This window comes from Scleropages formosus, chromosome 16 (assembly GCF_900964775.1).
Source record: "Scleropages formosus chromosome 16, fSclFor1.1, whole genome shotgun sequence".
Lineage (NCBI taxonomy): Eukaryota > Metazoa > Chordata > Actinopteri > Osteoglossiformes > Osteoglossidae > Scleropages > Scleropages formosus.
The window spans coordinates 16,215,444-16,236,745 of NC_041821.1; the positions used below are offsets into that span (position 1 = coordinate 16,215,444).

General features: G+C 45.3%; 2 protein-coding genes across 3 annotated transcripts; both read left to right on the forward strand.

The window, feature by feature from the left end:
* The first annotated feature begins 4,516 nt into the window (after positions 1–4,516).
* Positions 4,517–7,652, forward strand: atpv0e2 (ATPase H+ transporting V0 subunit e2). Of its 2 annotated transcripts, none has more exons than XM_018750828.2 (4): positions 4,517–5,405; positions 5,678–5,725; positions 6,323–6,429; positions 6,846–7,652. In XM_018750828.2, the coding sequence occupies exons 1-3, from the start codon at positions 5,302–5,304 to the stop codon at positions 6,414–6,416; spliced, it is 246 nt and encodes an 81-aa protein (XP_018606344.1). In that variant the 5' UTR covers positions 4,517–5,301; the 3' UTR covers positions 6,417–6,429; positions 6,846–7,652. The 2 variants fall into 2 exon arrangements, with proteins under 2 accessions (XP_018606344.1, XP_018606343.1); XM_018750827.2 differs by having other exon boundaries at positions 6,768–7,651.
* Positions 7,653–10,777: 3,125 nt separating this feature from the next.
* Positions 10,778–20,733, forward strand: LOC108933737 (CREB3 regulatory factor-like). The gene is made up of 9 exons (XM_018750994.2): positions 10,778–11,046; positions 12,567–12,756; positions 13,123–13,239; positions 13,407–14,085; positions 16,004–16,165; positions 16,617–16,806; positions 17,759–17,832; positions 18,611–18,733; positions 18,871–20,733. The coding sequence occupies exons 2-9, from the start codon at positions 12,583–12,585 to the stop codon at positions 18,969–18,971; spliced, it is 1,620 nt and encodes a 539-aa protein (XP_018606510.2). The 5' UTR covers positions 10,778–11,046; positions 12,567–12,582; the 3' UTR covers positions 18,972–20,733.
* Positions 20,734–21,302: the final 569 nt, after the last annotated feature.

Consider the following 21,302-nt stretch of genomic DNA (forward strand, 5'->3'; position numbering starts at 1 on the left):
ACATGCACACACGTTAAAAATCACTCCTAGGACAGGGCCTAGTCGCACTTTGCTGGCTGCAGTCACATTTGCGGTCAAAGTCCAGTCCCTTAGTCCACATCTCAGGCTCTGTCATCCAGCGCTGTCTAGTATCTACACTTACAAGTGAAGCTGAGTTCACTCACCCAATTCTGCAGCTGCTGTTACCTATGATTCTGTTCTGCACAATGAAGTACAGTACGCAGCCCACTTTGAAACCAGCTGACGCATGCTTCATGCACTTATTGTGGGAACTGCTCAGCTGCTGCCCATGAGACAGCTGTTAAATCCTAGTGTTCAACGCCAGATCTGTTCACACACACACACACATTGTCTGAAACCGCTTGTCCCGATCGAGGTCGCGGGGAGCCTAACCCGGCAGCACAGGGAGCAAGGCCAGAGGCGGAGGGGACACACCCAGGACTGGACACCAGTTCATCACAAGGTACCCCAAGCAGGACTCAAACCCCAGACCCACCAGAGAGCAGGCACTTGCCAAACCCGCTGCACCCCTGCACCTTCCCAGATCTGTTCATATAACCAAAATAATTTTGGTGCAGCAGGTAGCACTGCTGCCTCGTAGCCCCTGAGCCATTCAGCAGCAGATCTGAATCCAGCTCAGTGTGTGTGGAGGTTGCAAACTCTCCCCTTGTCTGTGTGGATTTCCTCCCACGGTCCCAATATGTGCAGTTCGGGTGCAACCAATTGTCGTAATGTGCGAGAGAGTGTGTGACTGTGTGTGTGTGTTGGGGGGGGGGGGGGGGGATCTTGCAATGGACTGCTGTCCTGACCAGGGTCTATTCCCAACCTTATTCCCAGTGATTCTGGGATAGGCTCTGGACCACTGTGACCCTGGTCAGCTTCACAGAGTTGAAGAGCTGTGTTTGTTAGCGTTAGTGTAAGAGCAAATATTTTGGTTTCACTGACAGAATGGTCAGCAGAGGGCGGTCTTCTGCCATTTATACTAAATAATGCTTTGAAAAAGTTTGCAGAAGAGAAAAACAGAACTTACAGTATCACAAAACTGAGCAAGGGCAAGCAGATCTCCTCGGTCTGGTAGTAGGCCGAACGTGCTCCTATGTATTAATTAAGGTAAAATGCTAAAAGTCTAACATTTCGAACGTAAATGCTTTTGTTGATTTTGAAATACACTGCGTTTACAGTTTATGTTTATTTTGAAATGCAGTTAAGGCAAATACTAGCAAAGGTATTCGAAAAATCTATGTAACACATTAACAACACTTTTCAAAAAGCTGCCATACCGCAACCTCTTTGGCAGCTGTTTAAAGTCATTGTCCTACTTTTCTTTCTTGTTTTAATTTTTATACGTTACTGGCATGCTATGCCCTGTGGTGTGATGCAGAACCAGGTTAAGACAAATTAAGGACAAACTGAGACTAATTACAGAATGAATAATCACTAAGTAGTTCCATTACATTGAGACTCCTGCAATGCGCAATATTCCTTCCATGTGTTAGCCTTTCAAGAGAATAACAAATATTTGAGGTTTGTTTTTTCCTGTAGCACTTCACAGGAACAGTGAAGCTGGGGGATGATAAAATACGAGAGTTTCCGAATGCCTTCGCTCTTTAACTGACCTTTTTCTAACACCAACTGACACGTTGTCTTGGCTGGAATTAATTGTTTTATAATATAAAATGAACTGGGATACAGTAATAGGTTCAACCATATTATGATGTTGAATCTTCCTTGATGGATACAAGATTTATTGCATGCCATTCTCAATGGTCACATTCCATATACAATTTACCCTATGAAGGCTATGTTACATAACTCAAAACATGCCACTTTTTCCTCTTGATGGCCCTATGAAATTCAAGTAGTGTGTGGATAACAATAACTATATAGAGCCACAGGGAATGATGACTTTCCCAGCATTCTGCATCAAAAGTGGGATTAAAATAATACTTTGATGGACTGGCCCAGTGGAGCCATAATTCACTGCAGTCTTGGTTTAAATTTCAGGGAGTCATGCTTCCAGAGTCCTGTTTTCAATGTACTTTTTTCTTGCACGTAATATTTTTCAGTGTGCACAGATTACTGCTGTTTCTCCAGCTCTCTGCGGCAAAAGACTCAGCACATATCGACATACACAACATCCAAACAGAAATCGCTGGCTCAGCAGCCTGCCTTCTGTGTATGGAAGTGAACTGCCTTGGCCCACAGTAGGTGGATAACTGTATAGGTCTCGCTGAGCCAAGCAACAGAGAATGATCACTAGGAGATCTAGAGGTCTTTAAAAAATAATGAAAAATTCAAGTTAATGCTAGTATAAATTATATAGAAAATTTTTTTCAGTAAAAATATTGCCCAACTGCATAAATGGGTAAATAAATACATAAGTTTACAATGCGGGGGGGTGCGATAGTGCAGTGGGTTGGACTGGGTCCTGCTCTCCGGTGGGTCTGGGGTTCAAGTCTCGCTTGGGGTGCTTTGCGACGGCCTGGTGTCCCATCCTGGGTGTGTCCCTTCCCCCTCCAGTCTTACACCCTGTGTTGCCGGGTTAGGCTGACAAGCGGTTCAGACTCTGTGTGTGTGTGTGTGTGTGTGTGTGTGTGTGTGTGTGTGTGTGTGTGTGTGTGTGTTAACAATGTGAGTCACTTTGGAGAAAAGCGTTAGCTAAAAGAATAATTGCAAAATCAGTAATAACTTGTCAAAGTCGTAGTGGCCTCAAAAGCATCACATGTAAAACGGGACATACACTGACTGGGGCACCAGTCCACAGCAGGAAAATCACACACACACAGTACAGGCCTTTTAGTGTCACCAATTCAGCTGTGGGAGGAAACCCATATAAACACTGGGAAAACTTGAACAAACTGAATATATATTCATACATATATGAATATATTACATACTGTATAATGACATAAGTCACTAACAATACTTATTTAACATATTTCAGAATTACAGTACTTTCTTTTTGAACTCAACTCACTTTTTTTAAGTTTCTTGACAAAAAACAGCAATTACAAAAGTCAGGATGATGAAAAGAACAAGGAACCAGATCCAGATATTACAACAAACAATGCCAGAGGGAATATAACAAAAGAGAGAGAAAAAAAGGATAAATTAACAAGTACACACACATTTTCAGAACCGCTTGTCCCATACGGGGTCACGGGGAACCGGAGCCTACCCGGCAACACAGGGCATAAGGCCGGAGGGGGAGGGGACACACCCAGGACGGGACGCCAGTCCATCACAAGGCACCCCAAGCGGGACTCGAACCCCAGACCCACCGGAGAGCAGGACTGCGGTCCAACCCACTGCGCCACCGCACCCCCTAAATTAACAAGTAAATAAATACAAATAAAACATACAGAAAAAAGATGAAAACTTTTTAATTACAAATGTCAGTAGATGCACCGTTCTGACAACTTTGCGGTTTTTAGAAAATAGAACAGTGTTACTGTAACATTTAATTTCTTTTATGAGCAGGGGAAAGTAAGGCTTTGAATGACTACATTTATACTTATGTATGTAATATCTGGCTAAAAAGAATTTTTGCGTGTACCAAGATAGGTGAGGAGCCGTTTCTGAGGGACCTTCACACCCGGTGTCAATGTCTTTTTTAAGTCTTTGTATAAAGCATTTGCTTGAGTAAATGTTATGAATTAATTTACCGGACACTTCTGTCATTTTATTAGTCAAAAGAAGTTTCAAGGGTAGAGTCCACACCTTTTCCAGGGAATATTACTGATAAATCTATTGCAATACGGAACCACATGAGAATGTAACAATTTCCCTTTGGAACAAGGCTCTGATCTGTTATTTCTGTGAAGATTGGAGGAGAAACACATCTGTCCCAAAGGAGCATGGATCCATGTCCAAGTCCACATGAATTAAAGAGCTGCCTCTCCAGCAGAATATTATTTTAAACCCAGTTTGCAAGAAATATTGACTTGTTTTTATATACGTAGAATATCCCTGTTGCTCCAGATGACATATTTATGTGGAGAAAAGTTATGTTTGTAAACCAGTGACCAGAGTACCTGCTGATGGAAATGTGACAGTTTGCCTGGGATTTTGCAAATTACACATTAAAGGAAACCAGAGGCCACCAATTTTAGAGAAAACATAATGTGGACTGAGACTCCAAACAGAGGATGGAGTATTAAGTAATTGTTTGATTCAGTTTATTTTAAACTAAGCCTAGATTTTTTAACATAATGTGTACCGTTAACTGGATTTTACAATGATGAACTCTATATTATACATATGACGTAAGAAATTATGAATTATATTTTTGACCCCGCTGTAAACGAAGAAGCCCGGCGCTGATCATTTTTTCCCTGTGTAACTGCGGGCTCTGCCAAGGTGCACGACAGCTCTTGCCCGCGAGCTTTTCCAAAAATGGACGAGCACGCGGTGTTCCAGGATTACAGTAATTAACAGATTTATGCGGCAATTCGCATATTTTCAATGGCCAAGGAGAGTCACGTGACCAAAACATAGGCGTGTGCGCAGGCGCACCGCGTCTTTAAGCGAATTCTACGCTTAGTCACATTAAAAATTTCGGGAACAAGGAATGATTTTTAAAAAATTTCTTTTATTAACAATATCAGCACTTCCAAAGTGTACAACTTGTAGAGAACAAGAATCAGACACAACATCAATGCAACAGAACATTGGTAGCTGTATTACATCAAAGAAAAAAGACAGACAGACAGACAGAGTTATCTGTTACATATGTGGTAAGATGCCCAACAGGAGCAAAGTTCAAACAGCTTTGGGGTTTTTGAAGTTACAATATTATTTTTAAAATGTCTTGTAAATGTTTTATAAATAGGGAAATGAAGGGTTTTGTATTGCTAAATTTGCATTTGTGTATATAATATTTGGCAAGTAAAAAAAAAAAAGTTGATTACATTGTACATATTGTGTCTTTTTTTAGAAGTAACTCGTTTCTAATGCGTTTTGACGTCACGGAGGCTTGACCGTCGCAGACCAGTAGGGACATGTCGGACTTGTTATATGACTTCATTTCTGGCCAATACGATTGCGCTAAATATCCCCCATCAACCAATCCCCATTTGCCTTCACAGATTGATTTCAGCGATGCCCAATAGCATTATTCAGCTGCTGAGAAATTGCCCAATAAAATGCATACATTTCAGCTGTGGACGGGACCTTGCTGAATCCGCCTAGTAACGAGGCTCAGAGGAGAGGGACGGACATTTCCTCCGTTTATTCTAAGGAATCCCGTTCTCTACCTATTCACCTGTACACCTGTCCTGCGGCTCTTCACTGGCGGCAGCGATGGTTTACCACTCTCTGGCTTTGCCCATGGTTTGTTTCACCACATTATGGGCACTAGTGGGAGTCGTCGCCCCCTTTTTCGTGCCAAAAGGGCCAAATAGAGGGTAGGTAACCGTAACGACGTATAAATAAGCATCTTTTATAATTTAATTTACTCATTTCATCATCTTCTTTAAATACAATATAAAGCATCTGAAAACCTTAAATAAATAATGAATGTCTAAATTATTTTCTTTTCCAAATGTCTCTGAGTGATCAGGCTTTTCTGGTCCATTGGGCCTGTGGAGATACCAGCATCCCTGCTGCTGCAGCATCTCGGCAGTGATGTACAGTGATGATTGTATGTGTGATCCTCTGTGAAACTGTGTCTTTTCAGAGTTGTCATAACCATGCTGATACTGACAGCAGTCTGTTGTTACTTATTGTAAGTATTTTTCACTGAATTATTCATTTGTCATTTATTATTCAAATGTAAAAATGGATGAGTGTAATGTAACTGACCCCGTTTATGGTATAACAGATCAATGGGTTGAGGTTGAGTGCCTTTGCAGTTAAAGTCATCTGCTGTCCATGACTTAGTCTTCATTGGTGTTTGTACTGGGTTATCAGAACTCATAACCCATGTTATTAATCATACACTTTTCATATTCACGTATTCCTTTTTCCAGTAGGCCTGAAAAATATTTAATTCTCTTGCATCCCGGATCACAGATTATCACACTTTGATTAAAAAACGTGTTTCATTAATAAAACATGCTTAAATTGGCTTTAACGATTTATACTTCTTTCATCGATGCTTAAGGTGACGTTTCAGGAAACCGTACATTTTTATCAAATGACTAATCACGTGTTCAACAGGCACCACCAACTCTGATGTTTTACTCAGATAAAATCAATCTAGTTCCCAAACTCTCAATTTTCAGTGCCATTAGTATGGTCCTTATTAAATTTCTCACAGTGTTGTTTATTGTATTTAATTTAACATTACTGTGTAAAATATGTGCTTTTGTGTTTTTTACAGCTGGTTAATCGCAATTCTGGCCCAGGCAAACCCCTTATTTGGACCTCAGCTGAAAAATGAGACCATCTGGTATCTGCGGTATTTCTGGGAGTAAAAATCTCATAATGGTAAATTCTCATTTTTTAAAAATACGTATTTGTCGATCGCATCCTGATATATACAATCCGGCTATGACACACTGGTATAAAAATACACCACAGACACTGAGCAGACCTGCCTGAAAGCCCCCTCTGGTCACCATGTAGCAAGACCACCCAACTGGATCAAAGCTTCAGCAATGCTAAAATGGAGATTTATATATATTTTTTCTGTCAAGCTTTACGTTTTCTCTCAAGTTCTGGCAACATGTGCACGATGGAATTGCCAAAAACAATATCTTTCTCCGATTTTGTTCAAGTTGCAAACATTATGATACATGAGTCTTTTTTTATTCATTTCCTTGTAGGGTCCAGTGCCAGCGAGGGGCCATGTCTGTCCAGTCCTATTCCCAGGACTTTGTCTAAACTTGACACTCTTTTTTCAGCCTCTATGAAACCATTCATGAGGAAGCATGAGATTCGAATCTTCCTGTTCATCCACTGAACCAAACACGCAAATGCAGCCTGGACCTCCCTTCACTGTATTGCTCAGAATTTGAAGCCCTCTACACTGGAAAAAAAAAAATATTCTTAAACTATTTAAAAATATTCCTCAACATTTTTATAATCAGAAAGAAAGCAGGTATAAACACCCATAATTCTCTTAATGCTTCTGGAGTGCCACAGAAAAACTGGTAACGTTCAGCAAATTTGCTGGAATGTTATCAGCAGCTGTCGATGGAGAGGAGGGAAATGTCCAAGTGAATTAGAACTGTTACCTAATTTGTCACATTCGAGATATTGAAGATTACCCTGTTTTACACATTTATTTTTGTAGCTGAAACTTTTTGAGACTCCTAGTGTGCTGTGACCATTTTATTTCAAAATTTAAATAGCATTTTAATGTTCTTAATTTGTATTCTCTTTTTATGTTAAATATATCAATACATGGATGTAGTGGATGTTAGCTGTACTGTAACTGTATGTGAAACTTTGTGTACATTTGCAAGTGGATTTTAAAATGCAGACTTGGCCAATGAGGTCTGCCCTACAAGGCCATTTTCAAATCTGTGCTGTGGGACAGGAATTTAGATTTTACATTATGTTAAAGAGTATAGCCAGAAGCTGTTTCCATGGTGAACTTAATGGTCGTGCAAGGGCCAGATTTCAGAGAAGTTTTCCATTTTGGAGCTGCTGACTCATTTTGCCAAGTCGTATTCAGCTACCCAAACATGTATACATATATACTGTATGTATGATATATATGCTGTACATACTATATGTGTACATATATATAACCTATATAATATATATATATATATATATATATATATATATATAAGACAGCTTGAACAATTAAAAGAGAACAGGTTAGTTCTATATACATTCAAGTTCATCATAATTATACTTATAACTCACAACATCCCAGAGGGGTGAATAAAGACAGAGCTGACTATTGAGTTCACCATTCAACTTTTCTGAAGTCAAAAATAGATGTGTGTTGTTGTAAAAAAGTGCTGGGAGATACTGAGACTCCTGTATGTATGATGATTAGATGTTTACACCATGTATCAGTTCTGCTGGAGCTGTCCAATAAAATGTGGCACCTCGCATGTTCCGTCGAAGCTGCTCTGCCGTGTTATTTGCTCTGACTTCCCCAGTCCATGACTCCACCCCCACACTGGAGCAGTGTCACTCCCCCTCACTCGCGCCCAAGGCCAGCGTAGCAGTGTTGGCAGCTATACCAGGAAGTTCGGCCTCTGTGGCACCGAACGTTCACTGCACTGAAGTCACGAAGACTTTCCATCATTGTGGCTTACACAGTAACACGGTGACTGCTATAGTATATCGCCAGTGTCACACAGGGCACCTACATTCCTTCGCTTTTAACACTTCTGACAGTCTATTTTTAAAAAAATCTGACATTTGAAAGATTTCCATCTGTTATCTAATACACACACACATTTTCTGAACCACTTGTCCCATACGGGGTCGCGGGGAACCAGAGCCTACCCGGCAACTCGGGGCGTAAGGCCAGAGGGGGAGGGGACACACCCAGGACGGGACGCCAGTCCACCGCAAAGCGCCCCCAGCGGGATTCGAACCCCAGACTCACCAGAGAGGAGGACCCAGTCCAACCCACTGCGCCACCGCACCCCCTGTTATCTAATATTGTGGGCTAAATACTACATGCTGCTCATTGGAAATTGCTTTGAGGAAACGTGATGAATAAATGTAAATGTATTATCAATAACGGCTTGTCCAGCGCAAAGCTGTGGCGGTCTAGAGCCTATACTAGAAACACAGGATATGAAAGGACGGGGTACAGCCTGAACAGGATGCCAGGCCATCACCTGGAGAAAATCCACGCAAGCATAGGGAGAAAATGCAATTACTATATGGACCGTGTTGGATTTCTACCTATATCCGAGTGCACAACCCAGGAAGTGTGAGGCACCAACAGTGTCCACTTCATGAAAGATTTTAAATGTATTTTTTATGCATTGCAATTATGTGCTCTGACTCCTTCTTTCTCCCTTTGGTGTGTGGGTGTGATGTTTTGTCACCAGATCTGTGTGATGCCTGTATTAGAAAACAAGGTAAAAGTGCATCACGTTGGACCATATGACAGTGGAAGTAAAATATATATGTTTGTACTAATTATTCTGTGAGTTTAGACTGCTGGTTGTGTTCTTTACAGAGTCCAGAGCTGAAGGCCTGCAGACCCATTATGGATAAACTTTGTTTATAAAATTATTCTTCCACAAAATACAGTTTAGTGACATTCATTTTTGCAGCTGTTGTTCATATTCTAGATCAAATGGTCTTTGTTTTTCAGTTTCCTTCCATAACTGGTGTACTGCTGTTTTTGTTTTATTCTGTTGGATATTACTTCTATACATTCTGCCAAAATTTCTCACTATAGATTGTGCATTTGTGAACTTAATTTGTACTTGTTGCCTGTATCACACGCAACAAACAGGAACTAAAAAGAATTTTATGAACACTTTCTACCCAATATGACTGACAAAGAATGAACTTTATTTAGACCTCCATCTCTAGAAGAAGAAGTATAACACTGAATTTATGTGCATTACATCACTAAGGATCTGGTGGTACAAAAATATGTAGCTGGGAGTCTTGGAGATTCCTCTATTTATTAAGATATGTACAAGTTGACACAAGTCACAACTGAGCTCTCTTAGGGAAATTAAATTTAATTAAACGAATTAATGAACTTAAATAAATTTAATTTCCCCAAGAATTGAATAAAAATTAAATGAAAATTAAACACTGAAATTCTGCCTCGGAAGAAAGTTCTTAAACATCTGTGTCAGTTTACACACACATACATATACTACATATATACTCTATGTGTATGTCAATACAATAGCCCGATGTGCAATTTTATTTACATACGTTATCAAATCTGTCAAATGTGTATTCCGTACATGCCTATATAATTATAAATACGGACGTATATTCCATAATATGTATGTTACGGATGTGTGCTCCATACAATTATATGGCATATGGCATATACGTACATGCATATCATATATGCTGTATTAAGTATGTGAGTGAACCTCAATCATGCAGCGCTTCATAGAAGTGTTCTAAGTGTCTATATCACATACTGCCAGGGGGTCACGCGCGTCCATCCACTGACGTCGACGCCGTCGCTCTCCAGTCGCCTCTCTCGCGCTCGGCCACATCCGCTTTCCACGCGCCCCCATGCACTCATTTGCCCCCTTCGCCGCGAGCGCTGTTTACAGCTGACACACTTTCCTCCCCACGGCGAGCCGCCTTTTTGCCTGTCCGCGCGGTAACGAAGTCCCGCGCGAGGGCTCCAGAGGGGCAAAAAGTAACACAGTAACATGTAAAGTGAGGTCAGCCCAAAATGTTGCCATTCCGTCGAACAAGAAGGAATTTTTCTTTTAATTCTGAGTCACGCGGGCGACACCATGTCTGGCGCGAGGGGGTCGGACACTTTTCCTGAGCGCCTCGCCGCGAAGATGAGCAATAAAACACTCAAAATGGTATCTGTCTCGCGCCGGGACGCGCGTACAAAATAAACGATCTCCACAGAAATCGTTTCCCCCAGAAGGGCGCCCTGTTCCTGCACTATTTACCAACAATGCTTTTAATTTCCCTTTGCTTTGATTCGCAATGGACCCGCTCGATACCAGCTGTTTAAAACTAACTTCCTTTATAAGGGATAAATAATTTGTTTGCAGCGCGCGGCTCCGCTCCATCGCAGCGCTCGCTTTTGCACTATTATTCATTTTCGGATGCCAAGGCGGACATTTTCTCTGCGCGCGTCCCTCCACGTCCCCGCGCGTCCCCGCACGGCGCTTCCCGTCGAGGTACTGTCTCACTTGTTCCTTTCGGACGGGTTCGGTTGCCACCCATCGGGCGTTTCGGCAGCTCGGCCGGGGGCTGGCGGTTCGGCTCGGCCGCGTTCGGGTGCGCGGCTGGTGGCGGAGCGCTGCGTGCTGCCTGCTCCGTGTCTCTAGTCTCGCCCCCTCCCGGAGCGCGTCGCCACGAGCTCGGGTGCGCGGCGGTGTCCGCGGGAGCGAACCGGGCTGGACGGACCGCACAGGTGGACGGAGCGCGTGCAGAGGGGGGAAAAGGCACCTTCCTCAAGTAAGGCCGAGCATCTGCCGCGCTTTATTGCCGTCTTTATCAAACAGATCTTCTTTTCAACTTGCCTGCGCCGACGGTCCCTAGTTAATCTGTCGTCGGGGAAGAATTGATGACAAATAAGTGCCGTCGGCGGGGCCCCGAGTGGCGCCCCGTCTAGTGTTATTTTTATTTTTAATACCCAGATGTGTGTGTGTGTGTGTGTGTGTGTGTGCGCGTGCGGACAGGCTGGACCGACGCGACGGTGTCGTTTCCAGCAGCTCGTAATCCGACATCCAGCACTGCAGGGAACACGGCGCGGCTGCGAGTTGTTGGGGAAGCGAGGGACCCTTTTTTGCGGTTTTAGCGGTTTCTAAATGTTTTTCGTGCCTTTTCCGCCAGCTCTGGGTGCTGCTTAAGGGGGCAGGTTAGGGTAAGGAGACCCCGGAGCGTGTGCGCGCTGGAGGCTACGGCGCTCAAACCTGTGCCTCTCGGAGAAGCCTGCGCTCGTCACCTCAGTTGCACCCGAATGAAAAAATAAAAACGTCCATGTTAAAGGGCTCGGAAGGGGAGCCGGCGGGACTCCGAGATTGGAATGAGACGGTCGAAGCGTCGATGTGAGGGCTCTTTCTTCCTCTGACGCGACGAAAAGGAGCTTTTTGGTTATTTATTCGAACATCTTCTACATACTCTGGAGCGGACGAGTCCGATGTCAGTCCCGTGGGCTGCGTTCTTATCGAACCTACCATGCCATGTCCGTGACCTTTCTGCGCTTTATCTCCTCATTTGTGTTTCTCTGCATGGGGGGGAAATTGTTAGAAAAATTTTTCCGACACCCTCATTTTGCATTTTGTCATGTGACAGAAGTGTACTGTGTTGGGCCGACACCCCCCCCCCCCTCCCAACACACACACACAGAGCTCCTGAGACACCCAGACGTCCCTGTGTTGGAGTCACCTGCCGAGTCGTTTACGTGCGTTCTACTGAATTACAGCACAATTTGGAGATCTCTGGCGAAAGAGCATTGCGATAAAAGGGAAGCGCGAACGCGTGACATCCAGCTGTTTCTGAAAATGGGCAGGAAAGGGGGGCTTTTGGAGACCCGGCACGGTGAAGATGTCTACCTGACGGTGCGTATTTAAAACCACACCGGTGACCCGATGGCTTGTCTGTATCAGAGCTCATTCGGACTGCCTTGTCTCCCCTTCTCTGCGGTAATGCGTCGTTTAAAAAATAAGACATTTAAAATAACAATAATAATAATAATTAATTAAACGATTCCTTGCATTTCTCCGGGCTTCACCAGCGAGTGTGCGAAGAATGAACGTGTCGGCCGTCCCTGTCGGACTGCGCTGTTCTTGACTGAGGTGCTGGATGGCAGTATGGGCTCTTACTTTAGCCCATGGGGTCCAGCTGCAAACACGGCAAGAACAGGCTGTCCCTGGATGTTTAGCCTTCCCTTGTGACTACGCTCTCATTAGAACAGCTTGCACTGTTGTACAAAAACCATTCGGGGTAATTAATTATATTCATTCTCTCCCCAGACAGTGGCAAAGCTGCATGTCATGTGACCAGCGCTGCACAGCCCGACCTCAAGACTTTCTATTTTGCGAATGGTCCACTGGTGGTCCGGTTCGGAGAACGCACCTTATCGCAGGATTCAGCAGGCCACCGCTGAACCCACCGCTGGACTGCCGGAACCCCTGCACACCGCAGCACTGGGAAATGCCTCAGGTGGGCTGTACAGTAATTACACAGCATGAGGTTGCTGGTTCAAGACCCAGTGAGGGGCCCTAATGTGATCATTCTGAGAAAAGTACCTCCCCTGAATTGATCCAGTGAAGTATTATTCAAATGAGTCCTCATGTCACACAGGCAATTGAGCGTCATCTATGAAGGAAAATGCAGTTGACAACGATCATAAATGCTACTGAACATTTAAAACACATGTAAAATGTGCTTCCTGTGTTGACTTTCTTCACACATTTTGCATATGTTGTTGTCCTAATATAATCTAGTGGTTTTTGCACTGACCCAGTATTTAGCAATGGGGGGCCTTATGGAATCCAAGGTAATAAACCATTCTTCCTGCCCCTTTAGCCGGACGTGAATGGGATGGAACCAGTATTTGGTGAAGCCTATGGAACCCACAGGTGCCACCTCACCCCGCACCCACTGGCACTCTCTCCCATAGGGGGCTGGACAGACTGTGACCAGGTAAGAGTTTGGATAGGACTTCAAAAATCTCAGGGTCTGGTAAAATTTTGAATTCCCCCAAATCCTATGCCAAGACAAAAAAAGTTAGTAAATAGCAAGACATGTTTATCAATTTTAGCTGTTGAATTATGGACAGGTGATTTTTACTATCTTTAATGTTTCCTCAGAATGTCGTTCTGATGCTGAGCTCCCCATCGATACCCCGGAAGCGGCCCTTTGAGCTGTTGAGCGACCTGGTGGACGACGGGTTCGCCGAAGACCTGCGCCACGAGCTCTGGGACGTCTCTGCGCTGGATGAACTCACCTGCTACACTAAGGGGAGTCTGGAGGGAGAGCTCACCAGCTCAGATGGAGTGCTCATGGGGAAATGGGGCAACAGGGAAGACCAGGTGGAGCAGCGGCTGGGGCTCAAGGTAGCCAGGGAGGAGGGGAGTCCTGAAGCTGGTCCTGCTGTGCCAGCCAGGGCTGCTGGAAAGGAGCCTACCTTGAAACCAGCAATGGTGGAGGTGGTAGCCATTGACACTGTGGAGGTGATAGATGTCAGACAAGCGGAGCCGGAAGAGCAGCAGGAGCAACGGGAGGAGGAAGCCCAGGGTGAGGAGGTGGTAGAAGCGGCTTCAGTGCCTCCCTTCCTGGAGCTGCGTAGCGAGGAGCACAACTACTCCCTGCAGGGTGAACGGCCCTCTGGATCGAGCCAGGGCTCTGACTGTGAGACAGCTGACAGTGAGGAAGATGATGATGATGTTGATGATGACGACGAGGAGGAGGAGGACGAGGAGGAAGAGGAGGTGGAGGTGGAAGGAATAGCGCAGCCTGGGGAGCAGAGCTCCTCTGGAGCAGAATGTGGTGAGCAGAATCTGCTTTGCTTCCTTTGTCCAGTGGCAGATTTGCTGGAAATTAAAATGCCAACCTATTTTGAGTTTTGAGGGGGGCGCGGTGGTGCAGTGGGTTGGACCTGGTCCTGCTCTTCGGTGGGTCCGGGGTTCGAGTCCCGCGTGTTGTGCCTTGCCACGGATTGGCGTCCCATCCTGGGTGTGTCCCCTACCCCTCCAGCCTTTCGCCCTGTGTTGCTGGGTTAGGCATCGGCTCCCCGCGACCCTGTGGGACAAGCGGTTTCCGATGGGTGTGTGTGTGTATTTTGAGTTTTTGTTTTGTTTTTTTTTTTTTTGTTTTTTTTTTTAATTTATGAACTTATTGTTTTTCTTTATTGGACTGTTGTTGGTGCTGGGATCACTTCAAAGGACTTTTGTTTCATTCGCTGTGATACAAAGTGAAGAATTTTCTCGTAGATTAACCGCTCAGAAATAAAAAAAAAAAAAAAAAAAAAAAAAGCCCGAATGTTTACGGAAAGGGAAAAAAAAAAAAGATACGAGGAATCTTTCCATCGAAATGACAAGTAAGAGACCCAAACCTGGCACAGCCTCCACAGAATAAATGTTGTTTTTTACGGAAAATGTGACATTTTAAGTATTTCCGTCGCGAATGTGATTAGCGGCGGATTCGCGGTCGGCCGTAATTGTCCCTGAACTCCGTCAGTCTCATTAAAAAATGACAGCAGCTGTCTGTGAGCTGTCTCGTAAAGCGCCTTAATATTGGAGGAGTTATTATAGGTAATACGGCCTTGACGGAGGTATAAAAAGGTACAAGTTTAAATCGCTTAGAGTAACAGGCGGAAGTAACGACAGGCTAACGGTATGTTACCGTTACGGTAACGGGTCCGCCTCGTCGTGTCTCTCACAGTCGCGACGCGGGCTTCCTGGGAAAGAAGAGGGGCTTCCACGTACATAGATTTGGACGTTTCCCCTCGTTGCTTTGTGTAAAACGTGATAAATGGTGTCCGGTTTGATTCCAACCGACAGTCAAGTCACAGAGAGAGTGGGGAACAACACGAGTGAGGCCGAGGAGGAGAGAGCGAAGTAGTGCCGCGGTGACACACACACACAGCTGAGCGCGCGCCCGCCCGCGTGCCTCGTCAGCCTCGATCGGCGCTCCTGGCGGAGGGAAAAGTGTCCGCAGTCGCTGCCACAGCTGCCTTTTTACCTGATGAACTGGGTTGTCGCACGTAACTCCTTTTGTCCCTTGGTTGCCACATGTCCTGTCTCGCGTGCTCTATATTTGTTTCAGTTAGACGCCACTCTGTGCATATTATTAAAATATTAAAACGCCCGGCGTGTGTCGTGCAGCAAAGTGCGGTCGGTACTGATGTGCTCCCGCCCGGCCTGCCGCGCACCTCCGCACCCCGGCAACGCCACACGCAGTTTTTAACCATGTTTTTAACACATGACATCATGACATGATCCGTGTAAAGCAAAATGTTGTCCTCTCTATTTAGTCTGCAGTGTGAAGCTGGCTTTCGATGGAACCTCCTAGTCTGAAAGAATAAATGTTGCTGTTGGGACCGCACCGGGTTTCGAGAAAAAAGTTTCGGATATGTTTGTTTGTATAAGCGATTACAAACTTATTCTTGCCTTGCCTTGGCTTGCATTGACACAGTACAGGGGACAGTCTCCTCCACTGTTTTCTGACCCTCGTTGATCTACCGTAAATGGATGTTTGTGCTGGGGAGCTTGGGTTCTTGATATTTAATTACTGTGAATTTCTCTGAAACGTGAGGAAATGGTTTAAAAGGCGCTCTGCACAGCTGCTCTGGGAGATAGATGAGACCTTTCACACAGACAGTGTGGATGCAGATGTGCTTCGAGGCGGAAAAAGCTCCCCCGGACTACGGACAGCTGCTACCCTGTGCGTGTCCCTCCACCCCTAGACAGCCGCGTGGGTGAGAAGCCGGCAAAGCGCAGGTGCTTCTGGGAGTACAGACACGCACACAGCCATGACGCAGGACGTAAGAAGGTTGGGGTCCGGTGGCCGCTGTCCTGGAGCTCCAGCACCCTGCCTAGCACCTTGTACCGCAGAGAGGGGGCACCGGGTAATTACCTTCGTTACCTCACATTAGTAATTGTTATTACTGCCTGCAAACAGATGAATGTGCACTTAACCCCTTCGTTGCTGATCCAGACATTTATTTATAATGCTGTCATCATGGTACCAGAGTCACATCCAGTTTTTTTTTTTTTTGTGCTGGATACAATCGATGCGTTTCATTTACTCATAGTGCAGTTTATGCAGAAAATTGTACCATCTGTGCTGGGAGCCAGTTTAGCACCATTTCCATTAGTCTGGTGCTGCTCCACAGCGAGTGGAAGAATGGAAACTTGTGGATAAACAAAGTTTAGTGTAAAGAAAGTGCAGAGTTTCCATAGTTGAAAGGAGAAATGCAGAATCAGTGTTAATTTTTTCCTCTTTCCAGAATAAGACTCATTAGAATTGTAGTCTGTTCTCTGATGGAATGCACCCTGTGCTGCACATCCCCTGTTTAGGAAAGAAAGGACGCCGTAAGGCCCGCAAGACAGATGCCAGCGACTTGACCCCCAATCCGCAGAAACTGTGTAGCATCGGGGAGCAGCTGCAGAAGCTCAACATGGCCATCGACGGTATGGGACCGGTGAACGAGTTGCCCGTTGTGGCCCGGGCACGCTCCCGCAAGGAGAAGAACAAGCTGGCCTCCAGGTAGCTGCTCTCATGGAAAAAGCAGGGTGAAAACGGGAGAGGGAGGGAGGGAGGGAGGGAGGGAGAGAGGAGGGAGTGTGAAAATGAGGGGAAGGACATGAGAGTGAGCTGGTGGGCGAGCGAGCGAGGGTGGGAGATGGAGGGCCATAGAGGTGGGAGTGCGGCAGCATTTCTCACAGCATGAGGGGGATACACTGTTCTACTTATAAGTTTTCATATTGTAGATTTGAATTTGTCCTGTTTGCCATTTCCTTTCACTTAAATTTGTTTGCCAGAATATTGATCTTTTTTCCTTTTATAGATACACAACACTCCGGGCTTTGCTTTTCGGTGGCGTTGCAGCTACAGTTTTGTTTAACCGAATAAAACTTTGTCGAGTTGAATGAGTGTGAGAGAGCAAGCGAGTTTCTGTGAGAAAGCGTGCAGGCAGCATTGTCTGCCACGTGAACTTCTTGCCAATAAAGCAATCGGAAAGTGAGAGGGAGAGATGGAGATTCAGCATGCGTCAGCGGAGGCGTCCCAGACCTTTTCGCAGGGTTTAGGCGTTGTCCTTCAGCCAACAGCTGGTTCATGTCAGGTTGCTACAAAAACTGTCCTCCACAAACACGCACAAGTTCACATATCCAACTGTTGTTTGTGTTACGCTCTCAAGGCCCTTCACAGGACCATGTTGTCTGAAAAGGAGCTGAAAGGGACACAAGTGGGCAGCAAGCTCTCGGCGTGTGTGTGTGTGTGTGTGTGTGTGTGTGTGTGTGTGTGTCTGGAGTGTTGAAAGGACAGTTGAAATGGCAGCATGTAAACACCAGTACGACTCTTGGGCCTAAGCTGGGATGAAGACCAGATACCTTCCGAGTGGCCAATGCACCTGAGCAGTGGTTGACATGAAGAGAGCAGAACCACGGTCATTGTAAACATGCATCTTGACCATTTCCATTTATTTCGGTGTTGCCAGGGCCTGTCGCCTGAAGAAGAAAGCCCAGCATGAGGCCAACAAGATCAAGCTGTGGGGACTAAACCAGGAGTATGGTAAGAATCACTGACCTTACTCTCACCTCTGTAGCTGACCTTCAGTTTGGCACAGTGTGTCTGTGGGGGGGAATTTAGGGTTAAATGTAATGCATTTTGTTTACTCTGAGGTTCATGTTGCTTTATAGAAAAATGGCTACTAAATAAATGTAAAAAGTGTTTTATCTTATGGGGGTGCGGTGGCGCAGTGGGTTGGACCGCAGTCCTGCTCTTCGGTGGGTCTGGGGTTCAAGTCCCGCTTGGGGTGCCTTGCGGCGGACTGGCGTCCCGTCCTGGGTGTGTCCCCTTCCCCCTCCGGCCTTACGCCCTGTGTTGCCGGGTAGGCTCCGGTTCCCCGTGACCCCGTAAGGGACAAGCGGTTCTGAAAATGTGTGTGTGTGTGTGTGTGTGTGTGTGTGTGTGTGTGTGTGTGTGTGTGTGTGTGTGTGTGTGTGTGTTTTATCTTTTTTTTTTTTTTTTAAAGTGATCAGAATGTGTCTGTCACTGCAGGATTTTAATACAGTAAAAGCTCTGCTCTGCTGTCTGTATTTTAATCCCAGTTTGTCTGAAAGCATAATCCATGTAGAACCATGGATCACACATTCATCTCATGAGGTTAATCAGGAAACAGTGCAATAATAATAAAAAAAAAAAAAAATTACAGTATACATTCAGTTTGGATGGATTCAGACATTTACTTCAGATAGACTTTTTTGATTAATTTTCAACCAAAGAGGAAAAAGGATAAACTGTATTAAGGCAGACATAGAGATGTCATCAGCTACCTATCCCTGCACAGACAACCTGCTGGGGGCGCTGTTGCGGATCAAGGAAGTGATCCGACAGAGAGTGGAGAACAGCGAGGACAGTGGCGAAGTAGGGATGACGAAGAAGCTGGAGGACATACTGAAGGAGTCTTCTGGTAAGCTGAAGCATGTAAATTCACACTATCCATTTTCCATTAGTTTCTTGTGGTGAAAATAAATATTAGTGGATTCTTGTGCTCGTTAAAGTTTGGGGGGGGGTCTAGAAGTCACATTTATTATGGTGTCTGCACAGGTCCCCTGGTGGCGGGACGGACCAGAGAGTTTGTGGAGAGGATCTTGGAGTGCAGTGCTGGGGGGCAGCTTGCTGGCCATGCCGAGGAAGGGAGCCCCTAAGTGCCCTCGCTCTCTAGCTCCCCCAGATTCCTCCCACCCCCCCTTCTACTGCCAGCTTCCACTGTGTGTGTACCTGTGTGTGGGGAGGGGGACGTCATCCAAAAGAATGTGGTTTCATTTGTGATTTCTCCTGAACTTGAGTAGCAGTGTACATAACCTTTTTACATGGGCTGCTCACCGCAAGCTAGCTGCTACAGTTCTGTATGTATGTGTGTGTGAGAAAGTGTGTCTGTGGTCAAATGAGAGCAACCATGTGTGCGCGAGTGGTTGGTTACTCTCCCTCCCCCCCCCACCCCTGCCTTTATCCTGAGTATATTTTTATCCCGTTGTGCCTAAAATAGACAGTGCTCATTGTAGTTGTTGGTGGAGGTGTGTGTGTGTGTGTGTGTGTGTGTGTGTGCGTGCGTGCTGGGCGGGGGGGAGAATAATTGGAGAATGTGCAACGAGAAGCTGTATCAGGCGGAATATTTGCGACCGGAAAAATTGTGAAATTGGTGCTTTTATAAATAGTCGCCGTTAATGAGCACTTTATTAAAAACGTAAACGCGTTTTAAAATAACGGAAATCACCAGAGTACATGCTGAGACAGCAGACAGATTATCGCTATGAATTAACGGTAAATGGTCCAAAGAGATGTCAAAATTCAGTTTCTCTCAAATCTGCCCACTTTGTGCAAAAGGGATCCATTTCAATGCCTTTCCTGAAGCCTTTGGCGATCTAATGTGAATTCAGACTGCAAGTACTGGAGTGTTCAGCTAATAAGAAAAATGTGAAGAGGTTCACGCTGCGCTGTGTGAAGGCAGCCCAGTGTTCGTACCGGGGACTGGGGGTCATGGGTAGAAAACGCACTTGATTGTAGAGCTCATTGAAATTGGGATCGTCCACAGATGCCACAGCAGTTTGGCCTTGGTCACACGCAGTGACCAATAACCATGCACCTTTTCTTGGGATGTCTGCTGAGAATCAGGGCAATAGTTGATATTACAGTTGATGACAATAAGTTGTGGTAACCTCAGTGAACGGGAAAGGACCGTTGTACTGGGGCAAACTGTAAGCCCAGGGAGCAGGTTGTCCTTGGCGCGGCTCATCGCTCCCTATTTTTGCCATCGTACCATTCCTTGTCTCAAGATGCAGTGGGTTCGACTCCGCCGCTGCAGCGTCTCGGGTGCTTTCCTGCAATGCCTTCTAGAAGTGCCTGGAGTTACAGTCGTGCCCGTGGTCTGGCTACTCGGCGCCCGTTCCGTGAGTAAGATAGATGTGGCGCTGGACTGTACACGCCCAGCAGCAGATCACAGCTCCTTCCAGCTCTAAACACATGCCGTCCCTGGAGGGGCAAACAAACGATGAGACAGAACAAGCAACCCCTTGCTGAGCAATAAAGCCAACTACTGCTTGTCTTATGGCTGGAAAGGAATCACAGCAAATCTAACTGGAGATCAAAAATTCTCACAGAGGTGACGATACCAAAGATGACAACATCTAAAGAAGAGAACGTAAAGAGGAAAGGCCGAGAACCATTCACTGTTGGAGATGTTTGTCGGGAAAACATCATGCTGTATTTTTTTAATGCAATTGCTTCCCAGTCCATGAGGTGGACACAAGATATGGTTTCCTGTTATGCATATTTCCGATGGCCTGGTTCAGTCTGTAAAGCTCTCCCATCTTACAGAACAGTGGCGTTTCAGACCCACTGTCTAAAACCTGGATCCGAATATGCAAAAATGAGAGGGATGTCAACAACCTTATGGTGGTGGCAACACAATTTTTTTTTTTTTTTTTTTTTTTTTAAAAAAAAGGAAAAAAGAAAAAAATAGAAGAAATAATGCTGTAGGCTATTTTATGCTAGGCAAGTCCTCTGAGCACTGGGGGAGATGCTTATTACACTACTTATTGTCTCTCTTGGTGCTATTGGTTAGTTTGTACCACGAATCCCTTGCTTACATTCCTCTCTTTTTACGCACAGCTACTTGTAATATCCTCTGGCTGCTTGTATGTTATGTGAAGGACTTGAGCGCCTCCAGAGATGACACATTTCGGCATTTATCCACTGTTGAGGTCAGCCGCAGCTGCACACGTGGGCCTGCAGACCAGTGTACGCAAATCAATGCACTTACCTACACTCGCTATATGGCAAAAAAAAAAAAAAAAACCCTACGTTGAGTGCCTATCCACAAAGTGTGATTCTTCCAGTGTTACGCTGCATGCTGGGGCCATGTGGTTCCAGGTGCCTCGAAAGAGAGAAGGGGGAAAGACATGTGGTCTCAAATGCATTTTCTTTTGGCGGAATGACCGTTCTGATCGGGGTTTGTTCCGTTCTGGTGCCACGTGTCG